The sequence below is a fragment of the Cylas formicarius genome, unplaced genomic scaffold (genome assembly GCF_029955315.1).
Source record: "Cylas formicarius isolate icCylForm1 unplaced genomic scaffold, icCylForm1.1 PGA_scaffold_7__23_contigs__length_41026272, whole genome shotgun sequence".
NCBI lineage: Eukaryota > Metazoa > Arthropoda > Insecta > Coleoptera > Brentidae > Cylas > Cylas formicarius.
Genome location: NW_026844352.1, coordinates 35354781 through 35372273, shown reverse-complemented (window position 1 = coordinate 35372273; position 17493 = coordinate 35354781). Strand labels below are relative to the sequence as shown.

The window sequence follows — 17493 nt, the reverse complement described above, 5'->3', positions numbered from 1 at the left end:
TTTGGAGGTGCTTTTGTCCGACAGTTTATACTAAAATAAACCTAGCCTGTATAGTGTGCATCTAACCAACTTTTATCAAAGTAAATTATACATCTGTTTTTGAATCTATGCTTTCTAATTGCCTGAAGGTGTGCAATGTTTGTTGTTTTTATTAAGGTCGTAATTACTTTTTGAGAAGGATCCGTCCAAAGCCTATACCTTAATATTCAAATTCGTAAAATCCCGTTTAGTTCGATGACAAGCATAGGCACCAGTACACTTCGGCATTATCTTTGTCACCGAATAGCGTTATTCTGTGTTTTAGTCCCGATCTTGTCCAGTATTGAGCCATCCGTTATACGCTTGCGCCAAAGAAGAAACGGACGTTTAAGCGGCAGTTGCATTTGATTTGAGGCGTAGTTTTGTGACGTGCCACGCAAAATAAACTGAACAAACTTTGCATAGTCGGGACGCACGAAGAAAAACGTCAACCAAATTCTGATAAGTTCGAAATCCAATTTGGGGCGGCGAAGAAAGAGGAGAAAAACGGCAGCATGTTTTATTTTCCGCGTCAAGTTTACGTGCCCGGAATCGTTAGCGTTTTTTTTTTCGGGCCAAATTGCTGTACCAGGGACTCTTCTCTGTTAACACGAAAATCCTAATGATGTCCGACATCGTAGCAAAAAGGAACAAAATCGCTCCAACAAGTTGCTGCAGAGTTTGGCGATGTTCTTTAATTTTCCGGGCGCCTGTTCACAGCGTTTCGATCAACTGTCACCAATCATAAAAAATATACCCCCCCGCCATCATGCGGCAACATTTGTAAGCATTCGAACTGGCTAAAGCAATTTTGTTTATTTTTAATTTTAAGTAATTTTGATGTCGATAGCGACTTACGGTTAATAACCTCACTAACGTCAAATTCTTGGCTCTATAGACTCAGAGTATAATAATAAGCTATAGAAACATAAATTAAGTGTTGCAGTGGTCTTAAACAGTACCATAATAGTAATAATAAGGATTCATAAAAAGATATGTTTGCAATGAATTCAGAAATTCACAAAATCGCCTTCATTTAAGATGAATTATGAATTTGGAATGAAATAAATACAAACTTTTGTCTGTCCTTACTCTCTTAGATTTTCAATGGCATTTTTCAGCCACCTTCTTCTTCCTCCATCCGCTCTCTCCAATATGCTTTTTGCCCACGACATGCCCTAACCAGCGTAGCCTCTGCTTCTTCACTTCTCTGGGTGTCCCAATAGTGCTTTTATTTCCGGGTTAGTTCTTCTTCATCATTCCGATTCATTTACTTTAATACCTCCATAGATTTTCCTTAAGATTTTTCTTTCCCAGATCGCTAATTGCTGTTCTTTCATGTTCATCGCCCAAGTTTCAGCTCCGTACACTGCTGTTAGACAAATTATTATCTGATAAACTTTCTCGAAGCTGCATTCCTTAGTCCCGGCTTTAAATGCGACATATGCTTCATTGGTACTTTTGTGGCAATTCATTTGCAGGTGTTTTCATTAATCATCAAACCGTTAAATTTTATAACTTTTTCGAGGTCTTTAAATATAATTTCTAGCTCTTTGCTATTCCTTAGCGCTTATTTACATATTCTTTCATTTTTTTAACTTTATCGTTTTCCGTTCTCTTTGAGATGCTCTTTTATTGTCTTCACTTGGTTCTTCAAGCAGCTTTACTTTCCTATTGAGACTTTCTTTATAATCGTCGTCAAATCAGCCTCTATTGACCCCAGCCTTCACATAATCTAATTGTTTTTTGGAATAGAAAACCGATAAAAAAATCTAAAAATGTATATACTAAAAATATGGTACTGACGAAATATTTCATTTTGGAATAAAATAAATACGAAGTGAATCTTAGCGAAGGTCCAACCAACTAACCAACCAAAACTTTAGTCAATAAAAATTAAAAACATTAGCGGGGGCTGGTAATATTTTGCAGCCTAATTAAAAGGCAATTCTACTAACCATAAAGCAATCGTAAAACCTATTATTTATAAACATCTTTAATTCTTCTGTATTTCTGTGTTTAAGCGCACGGGCGCGTATTAAAAATATCACCCATTCAGAAGAGATAAATCAGAGGGATATTAGTAAAAACGGCCAGTGTTTTGTCCCATTCGTCAGCCTAGCCTTTGGAGATTGCTGAATGCGATAGTCTCGAATTTACGACGACACGACGTCACTAAAATAAGAAATTACGCACGAGATAGAGCACGTTCAAGCAACATGTCTCCTCGCTTTGGGTCCCCCGCGTTCTGCGAGAGTCCTCCGCAGTTTTTTCTTCCTCTCGTTTTGTCCATTACTACATAGCAGTTGTAAATGTTGTTTTTTTTATAGCAATTAGATACTCCAGCGTTCTGATCGATTTGATCTATTTGGAGAAAATGGTGACCCTTTTTGATTATATATATATATATATATATATATATATATATATATATATATATATATATATATATATATATATATATATATATATATATATATATATATATATATATATATATATATATATATATATATATATATATATATATATATATATATATATATATATATATATATATATATATATATATATATGACACTATATTCCGGGATATCATCCGTTCGCTTGTTGAACTCCGACTGGAATCCTGTAGACGTTTCGCCAAAATCTCACTTGGCATCTTCAATGCTCGCGCTCCGAAAACACTTCGAACACTGCCAGACCAGACGCGGAGTAAAACCCTGAAGAATTTACAACACATATATATATATATATATATATATATATATATATATATATATATATATATATATATATATATATATATATATATATATATATATATATATATATATATATATATATATATATATATATATATATATATATCGTACGTAATTTTTTGAATAAATTTACTGACACTCTCTGTTAAAGTTTGTGAGAATAACTTTTATTTCATCTCCATTTATAATTTAAACCAGAATTAATTTCCGAAGATCCCTAATTGCATTAGTTACATTTACAGGAACATATCAAAAATAGATAAAAATATAAAGTTTACTGGATGCCTTTCTAAATGTTATTGTCCCGTCTTCTAAGTGCCTTGCCGGTCCCTAATTTGGGGTTTGTCCGTCTATCTGATTTTAATTTATTTTCCAGCGAAAAATTGGAATTTTAAGAATTAACATAGGTTATCGTAATAACTTTAGCCTATACTGTTATACTTTGACAGTCTGAAAAAAACATATCGAGGCATCGTATTCTGATAAATTCTTCTCAGCTTCGAATCGGAAGGTACGCTCTCTTCCCACTCATTTTAAAATATTACACTGCTAAACTTGTCACTTTGCAATTAAACGTGCTGTTTAAGGGCCTTAACGTTATACAAAAATATTGACATGGCTTTAGAATATGTAGTAGTTTCGATTTCCAAAATTAAAAAAAAGTCATGCAGGCCCATTTGAAAGACCAGTATTGAAATTACTACATGAAAGAGAGACAGCAGGTCAAGTGAAACCTTCCCAGGAAAACATGCGTTTCCAAGACAAGTTTCCTCTTTCCATTTGAACAGACACAATTTTGGTGCGGCTTGTCCAAGAGCACAGTAAACTTTTCTGGAAAACCTTGACAGATGAGAATTTTGTCTGGGAAAAGGATTACCAGTTTACTTGAAAAACTTGAAAAGTATGAAAATTGAATTAATGAAGGTTATGTAATAGAAAAAGTTTGACAAGATAAAAATATTACGAGTACCCGTCCATCTTTCAAGCAACGGCTAGTCGACGGGTAATAAAGTACCCATCGGGAAAATGAAAAAGGTATCTATAATTTTTATTATCCACAAATATTAAATTTAATGTAATACATTTTACTTGTTCTAATAAAATTTCATTTAATTATTTTTGACCGGATAACTGCCTAAATTGAACTAAAACGACCATATGATCCCACCTGCATTTTATAAAAAAAAAGAAAAGTTTGAATGCAAAGTTATTGAATTGGCATTAATTATAAACATACCATAAGGAGTACTTTTCCCACGCATTCCGCTATCCTAATACTCATTCATTCAATTATGTAGTAATGTCCATTCTCGTTCAGCAAAAATAACCACGAAAGCAACAAATCGCCAATTTATTAATCAAATTGTCAGCTTCAGCTCGACATCCAAAATACGAATTTAATAGCTATTTTTCTGGCGTCGATTTTCCACTCAAGAAAAAACCCAAATCGCAACTGCTCTTGGCTGAAAAGCAATCGTATTGACCGGCGCGTAAAAAGCAATTATGGACCGCCCCCGCACTTTACAATCAATTACGAAAACTGACAAATTAATAATCAACAGAAGCGGGCCGAAATTTTTTTAATCGCCTGATTGTGTGCGAAATCGCACGGATATCAACCCAAATCGAAAATCATATTTGCTGTGGATATATACTTCCGAAATTGGGTTGCGTTCGTGTCACCGATTCCGACTACGAGAGGCTTAAATTAATTTGTTTCCGGCGCGTGCGGCTGTGCATTTGAACTAATTTATCTCTTCAGTGATTACTTGATTTCACGCCCCACCAACTTCACGGGTCCGCTCATAGCGATATAACTTGCAACTGACGTATTTATTTTGGAATTCCAATTAGCCTGCGAGAACCGCCGTCGGATTTTCGTTCATTTGTCATCTGCAAAACGTCTGCCGAAGTCGCGACTCGTCAAATTGGGCGAATGATCCTGGTAGTCGTGCCCAACAGTTTTCTGTGAAACGCATCATTGAATTGACTCGTCAAATCCGTCGCTCGTTGGGCCTAACGCTAGGGACATTCGCCCAAAATTAGAAATGAACGACAACCGGGCTAGTAGAGGAAACTCTTGACACATGACCAGAAGGATGCCTCTTAATTTCGTGCGAACCTTGGCCTGATCTAAAAATGATGATAAAACTCGCGGATTCACTTTAAGCTTTGGTCAAAATCAGTAGCTTTTCGTCTATGTGTAATTCGAAACATAAATGTAATAATAATAATAGTAATAGCTGGATTACATTTTAGACAAAGTCAACCTTATTTTTTTGTTTATTCTTGGTGTTGATAGTAAGCTATAGTACAAGATCGCAAGAACATAACAACAAATAGAACAGCGATTTTGTGGTTCATTTTCGTTTGGCAATTTTGACACAAGAATTAATCTGCCGAACAGAAACTTAAATATTAACTTTGAAGACAAAAAAGAAGCGACAAGTTGGTAACTAATTTAAGAATTAATTACCTGACTAAGAGCGAAACGCTGGTGATAAATATTTTATCAGTATTACAAATTTAATAAATGTGTTCCTCGCCTTGGCAATATTAAATTGGTGACGGTACACCGTCGGCTAAATCTGACAATTTATCGCAAATATTAAATAGATGTGCCGCCTAATAAAGCGCCGGATTAAATCTTTACTTGGAATTGTATTGTCAGGGTGTCTTTGTATGGCGATGTTTCCCTTCGTGAAAATAAGGATTTTAGTCTAATCCTATATACGTGGTCTTATGCGAAGGGATTTATTTATTCAATTATTGAAGAATTTCCGGCAAAGTTTAATTAGTGTTAATTAATAGTCACCAAGAAAAGAAGAAATGTTAAACAACAGAATACAACAAAGTCGTCTGTGGTCAAACGGTTTCTCGAGGAATATTCGGCAAAATCGCCTCACCCTTGCGTATTAATGCTTGTTTTTTTATTTAGTACCAACAGCGTTCGCAAATGGAGTAATTTGTTTGGAGCGACAGTTCCAAACTGATCTCAACGAAAAGAACGCCGGTAGAATCGCATTAATTACACAGGCGCGCGCTCAAAGCCGATCTCAACGGCGGCCAGTAATAAATCACCGGTTAAGGAATAAACTTTCCGAAAGCAAACTATCGATGTCAAAAGTTAAAGTGAATGGCATTAAGAAACGCGAAGAGGAACGGGCGAGACGTAATAATAATAGCTACGGGAATACCGATCAAATCCTATACGAAAAAACACACCCACCCAGTCAAAACTGATATTTTGTTATTCATTTGAATGAGAGTTCCTTGTCGGATGATATTAAATAGCGACCTTCGTTTTGTTCTTTTTTAACAATTGTTGTTAGTTTTAAATGCAATATTTAGACCGCACTTCTACAAATGCTTTTACTATATTACTAGGTTGCCTTTGGAATTCAGGGTTATTTGATACTGTTTTTTATTTATGATTTTTGGCCTTTATAGGCTGCTTGCAACCACTGTTACATACTATTTGTTTTGATAAAAACAAACAATCCTTTGATTTTGTAAAATCCGACTAGAAATGGATCGGTACGTGAGGTCTTCTTCTTCTTGACGTGCCATCTCCATCAGTGGAGGTTCGATATCACAGTGGGAAATCTCTCCCTGTGTTCAGCAGATCTTATGAGCTCTTCGAAATCCATGTTAGTCCACTGACGTATATTCCTCAGCCATGACCGACCCAGCCCCCGCTTGCCTTCGATCTTTCCCTTGCCGATGAGCTATGCGTATCGGTATTTGTCGTTTCTCAGGATGTGACCCAGGTATGCAGTCTTACGGACTTTCACAAGCTTGAATAGTTCTCGTTCAGTTCCCAGCCTGCGCAAGACTTCTTCGTTCGTGGTATGCGATGTCCATGGTATTTTAAGTATTCTGCGATATGTCCACATCTCGAAAGCTTCTAGTTTATTAATGGTTTGTGTTTTTAGTGTCCATGTTTCGACTCCGTACAAAAGAGTAGACCACACATAACATTTTGAGAGTCTTAAACGCAGCTCGAGGTTGATTCGTGAGTCGCATAGGAGCTTTCTGAGTCGTACAAAAGAGATTCTGGATTGTTCTATTCTCGATCTTATTTCTGTGTCTGGATCTAATTTGTTATCTATCCAGCATCCCAAGTATTGAAACCTGCCCACTTCTTCTAGTATCTTTCCATTTATTTGTATTGGTTGTGGGACATTCTTTGATTTTTTAATTACCATTACCTTAGTTTTCTTAACGTTTATTTTCATATCGAACTCTTCGCAGGTATTGCTAACGCGGTCGAGGAGTCGCTGCAAACTCACATCCGAGTCGGCGATTAGAATAGTATCGTCAGCGTATCTAATGCTGTTTATGTTCACGATGTTCACGCCATTAACTTTGGCTCCCTCTGAGATGTCGGCCAGGGCTCTGTCAAATATAAATTCTGAATAAAGGTTAAACAGCAAAGGGGACAAGACGCAGCCCTGTCTAACTCCCCTGCCAATCCCGATTTGCTCGGACTTGGATCCCTCGATTCTGATTCTAGCGCTCTGGTTCCAATATAGGTTCTGTATTAGAGTATTGTCCTTTTCATCCAGGCCCACGCCACGAAGCGACTCCATGAGCAGATCGTGTCTCACTCTATCGAATGCTTTTTCTAAGTCTATGAAGCAGATGAAGATGTCTCGTTGTTGATCATAACTTTCTTGCGTTAGCACCAGTCGAATTGGTCATCTCCAATGTTCGCTTCGCATTTACTAGAGATGCGGTTATGAATTATTTTCAGTAGGACTACACACATAAAATGTAGGTCCATTGCGTGCGCGTCGTGGGCGCGTCGCGCCAAGTCTGTACGTGCCTTAAGGTGTGTGTATTTTTCTCTTTTAAGTATGCAAATCACAAGCAAAAAAAAATCTATATTTAAACTGTTTTAAGCCACTTAAATTGTTTTGCGCGTATCATTATCAATCAAACGGTCGATATTTTGTTATCCCCAAAGAGTATAAGCTAGAGGAGAATGCTCCCATTAGTGGCAATGTTAAAAAGCGTACACGAGTTTCAACGCCTTTAGTGTACCTGGACACAAATAATAGATGGCATTCGTAACAGTATACGCGACCTTCCCCTCGATCTTATACTCTTTGGTTATCCCCTTGTAAAGCTTGGGGTGACGTTTTAAGGTTCAAATTCACCGATCTAAAATTTCGACTTTTTGCATTTCCCCGAGCGAAAACGTTTGTCCTGCCCCGATAAGAGCGAATCAGAAAAACACTTTATCGTCTCCCGCAACAAAGTACAGCCATTCGTCGGGAAAAATCGTATTTCAGCGATACAACGTCGGACAGGTGTTACGAATTGTGGCGAAAGAAGCAAAAGGTGCCCCCATCCTCCTACGACTAAATCCATCAATTTTGTCCGGGACGGGGGGGGGACTAAAGCGATGCAGATATATTCTCATTGAAGTCGCGGCTCTACCCCCACCCCCACGTTCGGTGATGGATCGTGTTGCAGGAACTTGTTTTGGGTGGATCACTTCTCCCCCCCACCCCCACGCTGAATATCCCCCAACACTGTTTGGAATTATTTATCGTTAATGTACCGACATACAGAATCTGCCGTTTTGATCATTTATTTTATTTTGTGTGTAGGGAAAACATAGGGAAAAAATAATAATTAGCCTTATGGATGTTCCTGTCGATCAAATCTCGGTGTTTTTCTTTCCTTCCGCTCAACACTAGCAGTTACACAAACTAGTTACTGCAACTTCTCACCGCAGAAATTTTTAATTTAGTATATAATATATAGTATAAATAACAAATCAACGAAAATCAAAATCAAATCGAAATATTTGAAAATTATGCAATCCCCACAGCTTAACCTACTACTAAACACACTAACAACAGCAGCAGCTGTACAAGTGCCAATAATGTACGGCAGGATTTGCAGATAAAATAAAATCGCAAACAATTTCACACAACAGCAAATGATATTTCCCTGAAATGTAGAGAGCTCAGTTTTGGCATAAAGTGGACACAAGAAAAAAATCATATAAACACAAGCATGCGATTATTGGTTGTTATAGCTTTCCGGAAACTACAACCTTTAATATCGGCTTAGAAATATTGCATTAAATTCTTACAAATGTGTTATAATTTGCGGAGATTTGAGTACCAATAAAACAGTCAAAGGAACAGATAAAAAAAATAACCAATAAGAATTTACAAGAAGTAAAAAATGGCATGATCTTTATAATTCTTATCAACTTAAGTCATTGATAAGTGCATCACGAATATATATGGCCACATAAGTACTTCAGATAGCAGAACAATTTGGAAGATTTTTCGCCACTTACGTGTCAAATCAAGTTAAACATTACAATACTTGAAAATAAAAGTAGTAGTAGTAGAAAGTAGAACATCAACCGGACTGGATAAAATGCCAATCAAATTAATAAAACAATCAGCGGATATTAATTTTTTTCGAACGGATTTACAGAATCAAAAATTACACCGGTTCTTAAAAAATTAGATCCTTAGTCTTAAATCCTATTTCAAAGAATTTCGAAAGGGCTGTTCACAATCGACTTTACCAGTTTTTAGATCATGCTGAGAAACTGTCAACATGGCTTTTGTCGGGGCTTTTCCACTGCTAGCACTCAGGTTGTATAGTTTATGTGCAATTGGCTCTATGGGTTTCAGATGTAATTGGAATCGTTTTCGATTTATGACACTCCTGAGTTTTTGCAACAAAAGCTCTACAACATGCGTCTCAGAGGTAGCAACAATCCCTGCCATCCACTAGCCATCGTGAGTTTAAAGTAAAATTGAATTGTCCAATACAGTTAGTGTAGAGTTTGGTAATCTTCAAAGGAAATTCATAGTCCTCTCATCTTTATTTTACAAGCAAATGACTTAACAATTATACTAAAAGACTGTAAACTTGTTTTACGCTGCGATGACATGTGAGCTGTGATATCAGGTAAAATTTCAAGTTAAGAAATATAATAAGCACATTTATGAATTATTGTGAAAAAATTAACTCATTGTCAACCTTGCAAAAAACATAGAATTAACTAACCTTTAACAGAATGACAATCGAAATGTGCGACAGTTCAAAGTTCTTGGGTACCTTTTTGGACGGAATATTTTGTGGTAGGGATCAAATTAATCATGTGGCTTTGCAATTACAACTCTAAAAAGTAAACTTTCTTCTGAAGGTCTTATGAACCTATGTTACGCAAATGCAACTGACGTTGATCGAATATTTATTATTCAAAAAAGAATAAAAAAATCAAAAAAGCTCTTAACGTCCTATGGAATATTTTTATGAACGTTTGTCGATTCTGACGCTCATGTCAGTGAATATGTACGTGTTGTTTTGCAAAAATGTACTCGAAAGCTCACGGTCTTAGAAAAAGTATAATATGCAACACGTTTGGTAAACTTAATATTTTTTTTTGTTTTTGTTTGTCAATTTTAACGGTCATGTCAGTGAATGTATTCGTGTCGTTTTGCGAAAATGTACCCAAAACCTAACGGTCGTAGAAAAAGTATAGTACGCAACACGTTCGGTAAACTTTATAAGTCACTCGTTTATAAAACACGCGCTCCGTTCGTGTCAAATAAACTCGTGAGTCAAATTCCGTTTACCGCACTTAATGCATAATATACTATATCAGGCTTACTTACAATTTAATAAAAATCTAAAAGAATTCTTAATAAATTGTAAAGGTAAATACTAAGTGTTGTTTGTAATTATATTGTTATATTGTACTTCTTGCACCAGCTGCTTTCAGAAGTTTTTAAAACTGACAAAGCATGTTATATATTTTTGGTGAATAAATATATACGTTTTTACACACATTAGCAACCAAATTATAAAGCTCAGCACCGGAATAAAAAGAAGACTTTCTATGAAATCCACGTCTAGGCCTAGAAATGCAAATATTGTCTTTATTTCCTGTTGAATATTCATGATAAGTACCCATTATTGACATAGGAAGCGTTCTGTTCATGTGCAAAAGTAAGCAATTTAAATAAAAATATTTATATTCATTGAACTTTATTGTCTTTTACATTATGAAAACCCATTTATCAAAATAAATAAGAACTAAAAGTTGAGATTTTCAAGAAATTGTCTAGTTTTACATGACAATTGTTTCGACAACACCGTGTCTTTATCAAGACATTACATCTAAACATTCACACGTGAAATAAAATCAGTATTTATTGAGTCAAAGGTTCGGGCTAAAGAAACTCATAGCAGGGCTAAGGTGCCCTGAGCAACTAATTAGGTCTGTTACACTTTTTTTTATGAAATGATATTCGGTCAAAGGCTGCCAATGGAACTTGGAACGGATAAAAGGAAAACTACAATGAAGACGTGGCATCGTTGCGTGATATGGCATTTAACGTTTGAATCCGTCGGGGCGGCGGATGTCGTGATAAAGGTGAAATAATTGCCGGTTCGTAACTCGCTATGGTCCCCTCGCCCCCGGGGGGTCACGCCTTCTTGCACACGATCCGATAATCCCCGCGGGTGCTGTTTTCGGGGTCGGTTCGTGAATTAGGGGTGGGTGAGGCGGCGCGTCGAAAATAATAAGCCGATTTTGCCGTATATACCGGCACATTTTGGGTGTACCCGAATGGGAATTTAAAGATTCGTTCCAGCGGAGCCTAGACCTAATTTTGAATTGTACTGAGTATGCGCATTAGCAAATTAATGTTCCAACAAAATTTATTTCGAGTTCGATATGGTTTGGAACTTGAAGTTTGCTTATAGCTTCCCACGATTGTTTTCGTACTAGAACTGTAAAAATAATTCTGGGATTTTTAGCAATACATTGCAAGTAACTGTTAACTTTGGCTGAGTGTTCTCTCTTGTCAAGAGTTGTTAAATTCGTATAAATTCATATAGTTTGTTTGAAAAATTTTGGAAGCCTGGAAGTGTTCTTTGCAAAACATGTTTGCTGAAGTTTAAATAACAAAATATCGAAACATCAAAAACACACACACATTTAGGAAAGGTTGGTATTACTTGTCATTTAATTAAAAAGGAAGGTTTATTTAAAGGTTTTATTGTTAAACTACATGAATGTTGTGTGTGTTGCGTCTTGCGTTCTCTCCTTCCAGTCGTTCCACCGCGCTCTTCCTTTCAGATTCCTGAATACACACTATATACATGTATTTTTTCATGTAAATTTGGAAGATAAAATTACCAGATATTTTTTCCCGAATTTGTGCGTCTAAATCGACGCTTCTATGAAAAATGTAAATAAAATCGCAATCACGAAAAATGATTCTTAAAAGTCTAAATATAACTTTATGAGATACTAAATATCGCACAGGATAAATCTAACTAGAGAAAATATTCAGAAAGCAACTATACAACCTTCTATACAGAGAACGCTCATTCCTTCAACGCAAGTCTAGTACTTACAGATGAAAGTTTCGCATCCAGAATAAATGATTATACAAAGTACCAATGGAAAGTTTGTTTAAAAAACTGTAGGTATGGCAATACATAACCAAAAAAATTAAAAGCTATTATAAAACAAGTCAATCAAGGTATAAAAAAAATGCATTTCCAAATTTGCCTTAAATTTAAGACAATTCCAGAGAAGTTAGTTATAGAAAATTCAAAAATCCTCATTTCTTTCGTTTCTAATGTTGGAATTATATATTTTCCTTATACACCCACAAGTTATTATATGCTTGGGAAAAACATATGTCGGACAAACGTTGAACTGTATCGTATATTGTCTCAAAATTTAAAAAGCCTTTAAGAACAAAATTCCACCAAAATAATCAAGCCCATTCTGCTCGAAATAATAGCATCGTGTCTACCATCAAAAAATTACCAGCTAGAAATACATGTGTCTACCAAGCTTTTTAGTTAGGTCACGACTCTTCCATATTTTAATTAAAACACTGTTCCAGCAAAGCATTTATTTTGTACGGGGGTACTATAGATACTAGGGTACTATAGGTCCAAGTTTCAGAACCAAGATCGGATTCCGACCAACACATTTCAGTGGGTGGATATATTAACCACCATTTTCAATAGGCCATTAACCCATTTACACGATTTGAAGTAAGGATGATCCAGCGAATAAAACATCATGTAGCGGTTTGATGTACGGCTAGAAGTCACGTCTCCGCCAAGATATTTCATTTCGGAATGGCAACGATTAAAATTACAAGGAGTCTCCACAGAAAATCCATTAACAACGACGCATCGAGATATAAGTCACACAATGGCCGGAAAACCTTCAACCCCGGCGTTTCGTGCGGGCGGAGTATAAAACCCGCCGTTCCCTCAACCCCACCCTGCGTCACTCGCGGTATATAATAATAAGTTTCCCCCGGAAAGCGTTTGATGTGGCATTTTCTCGACTTCATCGCACGGAAAATTTGATATCAGCGTTCCCCCACCCCCCTTCCAACGAGATGAATACGTTTTAATTTAATAACAATCTGATTAACGTTGTGACATTATACGCAATGACCTTTGACGTACGGTGAAAGAAAAACGGTTTTTCGTCTTTTTCGTACCGCAGCGGTTAACGTGTACCTATTTATTTATACCAACGTGCCAATCATTTATCAAAATGATACCGGCGAGGTGTGACTCCCATTATTAAGGATCGACGAGGTCACGCATAGAACTCTATTCTTTCAAATGAGCGTCTTTTTAGCCGTTCCCATTCGAACTGTCATTAGGCGTCCGACCACAGCCTCCCGCAATGGCTCCGTTTAAAATATACGTGCGTTAATAATGAGATAGCAATATCACGGCTCGATCGTAAACGAAGGTAATTATCGCAACTAGTGTTTCGAGAAATAAAATAATCCAACATTTTTTAACCACGTGAGCAATTTTTATTAAATAACGCCGCGCCATCTGTCGGCCAGTAACCAAACTTAAAAGCGCACTTTTATCAAATATTCCAGGAATCTTTTAATTCGCTTCTATTTTCCCGTCTAAATGTTGTTAAGTTAGTATTGCTACGTTTCCAAATCTTTTATCTATTGATCTGTTTCTTTTATGCAAACCTGAAACGTCGCAGATGACTAGAAAAATATGGCCAATTCGAAACATTTATTAACTCCATTTCCCTGCTGTCGCATGTATCAGACACGCATATTAAACGTGAACTTTTTTAATATAATTGGTATAATAATGCACAATTTTCCATGAATTTTTATGCTACGCGCCACGAGCATAAAAACAACAAAATTGTGCCCGGCACTTTTATTATTCATAGCCTTTTCCCATCCATTAAAACATTCAACTCCCAGGAGGGGCGTTTTATAAAAAATAAAAAATATACTCTGCGATCCCCACAGCAGCAACCGAGGGCCTTTCAGAGGAAAACTTATTTATTCCTCCGGATGCAGCCCCTTATCTAATTTGGAAGGGTTCGTAAATGAATTACTATACTTTGTAAAACCCCGTAGGTGAAATAAAACCGAAATGAATTGGATTGAAATCTAATGCCGAAGAAGCTCAGGTCAAAATAAAAATAGTGGCAAATTAGTTTAATATATTGAGTGTATAATAAAAAAATATTAACCTAAGGAATTAGACGAAAACAATTTTAACGATACGACAATATCCAATTCAGTCCTGAGGCAGCAAAACTCGCCAGCAATAAACTGAAGTATAAATCAAAATAGGAAGCTTTATTACAAGGCTTGTGCAATCCGGGAGTGCTCTGACACACGCACAGTTCGATTTCGTAACCGCGATCCAATTGAGTGAAACATCCGCTACTGATAGAACCTTTACCTTCTTGCTGAACTTTGGCGCACATGTGCGTTTGATTATTTACTGGAATTTTAATTTGATTTTGATTTCAGCTACACGTGTTGAGTAAGCGAATATCACTCTTACTCACTTTTTCCGTTGTAGTAGTACGTATACATTACGCAGGCCTGACTTTCGGACCTTATGCAGAGGACACTGGATCTGTGATTCGCCCACAAGTAATCTACATCTGGTAAAGTTGAATCGTCTAAAACAATTACACGTACCACGTGGACACTTGATTGGTTTTGTTATTTAGTTAAATGAATTTACTTGAAATTACAATTGGTGGAATACACGGTATGTGTTCGCCGGCCCTGGTGTCGTCAAGATAATCGCCGCATGTTCCGTTATAACCCGTGACGTTATTGTAATCCGGTCCGAACCAAGTGTATTCAAAGCAATAACTCCGATCGGGGCTTAGGGTCGTGTAGTTCTCGGAAGAATTATCACTGTGGCCTAAGCCTGAAACAACCCAGTGAAGTGTCACTGAACCGAACGAGGAGTTTGGGAAAACTTACCGCAAAAGAAAGAAAAGACCAAAAACAAATGTATATTTTCAGGAATCATTTTATTTAACCTACTTACAAAAAACACATAAATAAGTTTAAAAGTTATCTATTATGCTCTATAAAACACAGTTCACTTGAATCATTTATCTAATCAAATTATTATCTGATGGTGATAAGTTCGTTTCCCTCTTCAGATTTGGATTATGGACAAATCTTAACAGATTATTCTAAACGTGTGATAGTACAGCCTATTGCTACTTTGATTAACAATTATAATTCTAAAATTTTCATATAGAAGTAATGATTTTTTAACAACAGATATAATTTTAGATAGAATAAGACTGGCACGATTTTTTAGTCTGTGCAAGAAGAACTGACCAATTTCAGTTCTATCAGCCGAGTCACGGTTATAACCTCTAAAATATCGGCAACTGTGGTTCAGATCAGAATCACATTATATGAGGAAGGTTTGAGTCTGACGTGTCCAATTTTCCAATTTGAAATGCATTCCGTATTGCAACGAGGCAACTCGATACTGGCTTACACACTGAGCGTTTTGGCTTTCTTAACATTTTGTTGCTTCCTTTCAACCGTATTTCTGGACTACAGCACACAGACGAACATAAATACGGTAAAAGTACTTGTGTAAGTCGAAATAATTGTCTTGTTTGTCTATTCCACTGTTTTGACATTTATTTTAGTAAAAATGTGCCGGATTATAGCGCATCGCGAGAGAAGAATGATTTGGGATTCCTGACTTTTGATTTGCAAACCGATCTCACGAGCTTGTTTAACTGGAATGTCAAGATGCTGTTTCTCTATTTGACCGCTGAATATACAACACCAAGTAATGAACTTAACCAGGTCAATAATTCTGAGGAACTCTGTATCATCTTCTCATTTTCACCTTAAATTTTCAGGTAGTGCTGTGGGATAAAATTATTTCAAGAGGGGAAAATGCAATTTTGGACTTTAAAAATATGAACACCAAATACTACTTTTGGGATGATGGTGCCGGCTTAAAGTAAGTAGAACAGCTTTCAGTAATTGTAATCAATCAATTTTCTTTTTCAGAGGCAACAAAAATATTACTTTGAGTTTGTCTTGGAATATTATCCCAAATGCGGGTCTTCTTCCAAATATATTTGCTCGGGGACAGCACTCATTCAAATTTCCTTTAGAATACACAACTTCCAGGATGTAACCAATTATTTATTCATTGTCTTGTTTTTTTTATTAAATTTTTTCTGAAAAAATGAATCCTTTATTGTAATATGCAAAGTCTTTACAACCTTAAGTGAACAAAAATATTCTTAAGAAAACATACAAAATAGAAAATCTAAAAAAAATCAACAATGTATAACCGATAATGATAATATTAAGATGAAGAATCTGTTTGGACGTCTTTGTCTTCAGTATTTTCTACACTCAGTCTCTGGGATAGTTGCAATAACTCTCGCAAACCCTTAAAACATTTTCAACTTTAGTGTAAGTTGCTAAATACCCTGTCTATAATACCTGATTCTCCGTTTTCAATTTAGAAACAACTTCTTCATAATGAAATTCAATATTCTCGTCAGATGATGCCACTCGGTCCATTATAGCGGCCATTTCCTCAATTTTTTCAGCTTGCCTTTCAATAATATACTGGTATCTTTGATCCTGAAATGACTTAAAGTCTATATGAGACTTGTACACCTGCTCTTGGGTGTGTTCTCGATATTTCGTCATAATGTGTTCTATTGCATGCTGATAATCCTCCAAAGCAGATTTTAATTCTTTATTTTCTTGCTGGATTTCACGCAAATGACGGTTTTCTTTTTGTATGTTTGCTATCAACTGTGAATGTGGTTTCTGATTCGCCACCTCATTTAATTTTTCCACCTCTTCTTGGAACTAAAAAAATCTTGTTTTTAAGTGATTTTTGTTTACCAACCAAGGATTAGTTTACCTGTTTCATAGCATCAATCCTTTTATTGATGGCGTGCGTTTCTGTTAACAACGTGTCTGCTATCGAATCTCTTTCCTTTAATCGGCCTGCCAGTCGCTTCGCATCAATAATTATTTGTTCTATTGTTAACGACATTACTTAATACTGAGTTAAACACGGCAGCATAAACTATTTATCTCCGCCACTTAAAACACGATTCTGCAACATAACTCAAAGTGTGTCACGATCAATTTTGAGCGCGTGGAACAGAAAATACTCAATTACTTCCAGAGCATTATGGCAAGATCAATTATTACGTCTTTTGCATTGCCATCGAAAATGAAAACAAGGAAAAAAACGAATATACTGTCACCCACAGTTAATCTGTTTGGCAGCTCTTAATCAGCTGTGCACTCGTAAATACCCTTAAGCCTCTAAGAAGAAGAGGGAATCGCATTCTAAGGAAAAAAATATCTAAACCAAACTTAAG

General features: G+C 36.2%; 3 protein-coding genes across 3 annotated transcripts; 1 reads left to right on the top strand and 2 right to left on the bottom strand.

Annotated features, from left to right (window-relative positions):
• Window positions 1-13882: 13882 nt before the first annotated feature.
• LOC132704748 (uncharacterized) lies at window positions 13883-15274 on the bottom strand. Its single transcript, XM_060674964.1, has 4 exons — window positions 15083-15274; window positions 14835-15026; window positions 14653-14769; window positions 13883-14585 (listed from the first exon to the last, which is right to left on the bottom strand). The coding sequence occupies exons 1-4, from the start codon at window positions 15129-15131 to the stop codon at window positions 14353-14355; spliced, it is 591 nt and encodes a 196-aa protein (XP_060530947.1). The 5' UTR covers window positions 15132-15274; the 3' UTR covers window positions 13883-14352.
• Window positions 15275-15442: 168 nt separating this feature from the next.
• On the top strand, window positions 15443-16303 carry LOC132704749 (signal peptidase complex subunit 3). The gene is made up of 4 exons (XM_060674965.1): window positions 15443-15718; window positions 15775-15937; window positions 15994-16097; window positions 16148-16303. Exons 1-4 carry the CDS (start codon window positions 15576-15578, stop codon window positions 16275-16277), a joined length of 540 nt encoding a protein of 179 aa, XP_060530948.1. The 5' UTR covers window positions 15443-15575; the 3' UTR covers window positions 16278-16303.
• A 96-nt stretch (window positions 16304-16399) lies between these two features.
• On the bottom strand, window positions 16400-17345 carry LOC132704747 (FGFR1 oncogene partner 2 homolog). The gene is made up of 3 exons (XM_060674963.1): window positions 17025-17345; window positions 16592-16969; window positions 16400-16538 (listed from the first exon to the last, which is right to left on the bottom strand). Exons 1-3 carry the CDS (start codon window positions 17157-17159, stop codon window positions 16452-16454), a joined length of 600 nt encoding a protein of 199 aa, XP_060530946.1. The 5' UTR covers window positions 17160-17345; the 3' UTR covers window positions 16400-16451.
• Between the last annotated feature and the right edge of the window lie 148 nt (window positions 17346-17493).

Coding starts and splice junctions, on each gene's coding strand:
- LOC132704747 (XM_060674963.1), bottom strand. CDS start 17,159: ATGTCGTTAACAATAGAACAAATAATTATTGATGCGAAGCGACTGGCA. Junction 16,970..17,024: donor GGATTGATGCTATGAAACAG/GTAAACTAATCC, acceptor AGATTTTTTTAG/TTCCAAGAAGAGGTGGAAAA. Junction 16,539..16,591: donor AATTGAAAACGGAGAATCAG/GTATTATAGACA, acceptor AAATGTTTTAAG/GGTTTGCGAGAGTTATTGCA.
- LOC132704748 (XM_060674964.1), bottom strand. CDS start 15,131: ATGATTCCTGAAAATATACATTTGTTTTTGGTCTTTTCTTTCTTTTGC. Junction 15,027..15,082: donor GGTCTTTTCTTTCTTTTGCG/GTAAGTTTTCCC, acceptor GGGTTGTTTCAG/GCTTAGGCCACAGTGATAAT. Junction 14,586..14,652: donor GTACTACTACAACGGAAAAA/GTGAGTAAGAGT, acceptor TTAAAATTCCAG/TAAATAATCAAACGCACATG.
- LOC132704749 (XM_060674965.1), top strand. CDS start 15,576: ATGCATTCCGTATTGCAACGAGGCAACTCGATACTGGCTTACACACTG. Junction 15,938..15,993: donor CAAGTAATGAACTTAACCAG/GTCAATAATTCT, acceptor TTAAATTTTCAG/GTAGTGCTGTGGGATAAAAT. Junction 16,098..16,147: donor GATGATGGTGCCGGCTTAAA/GTAAGTAGAACA, acceptor TTTCTTTTTCAG/AGGCAACAAAAATATTACTT.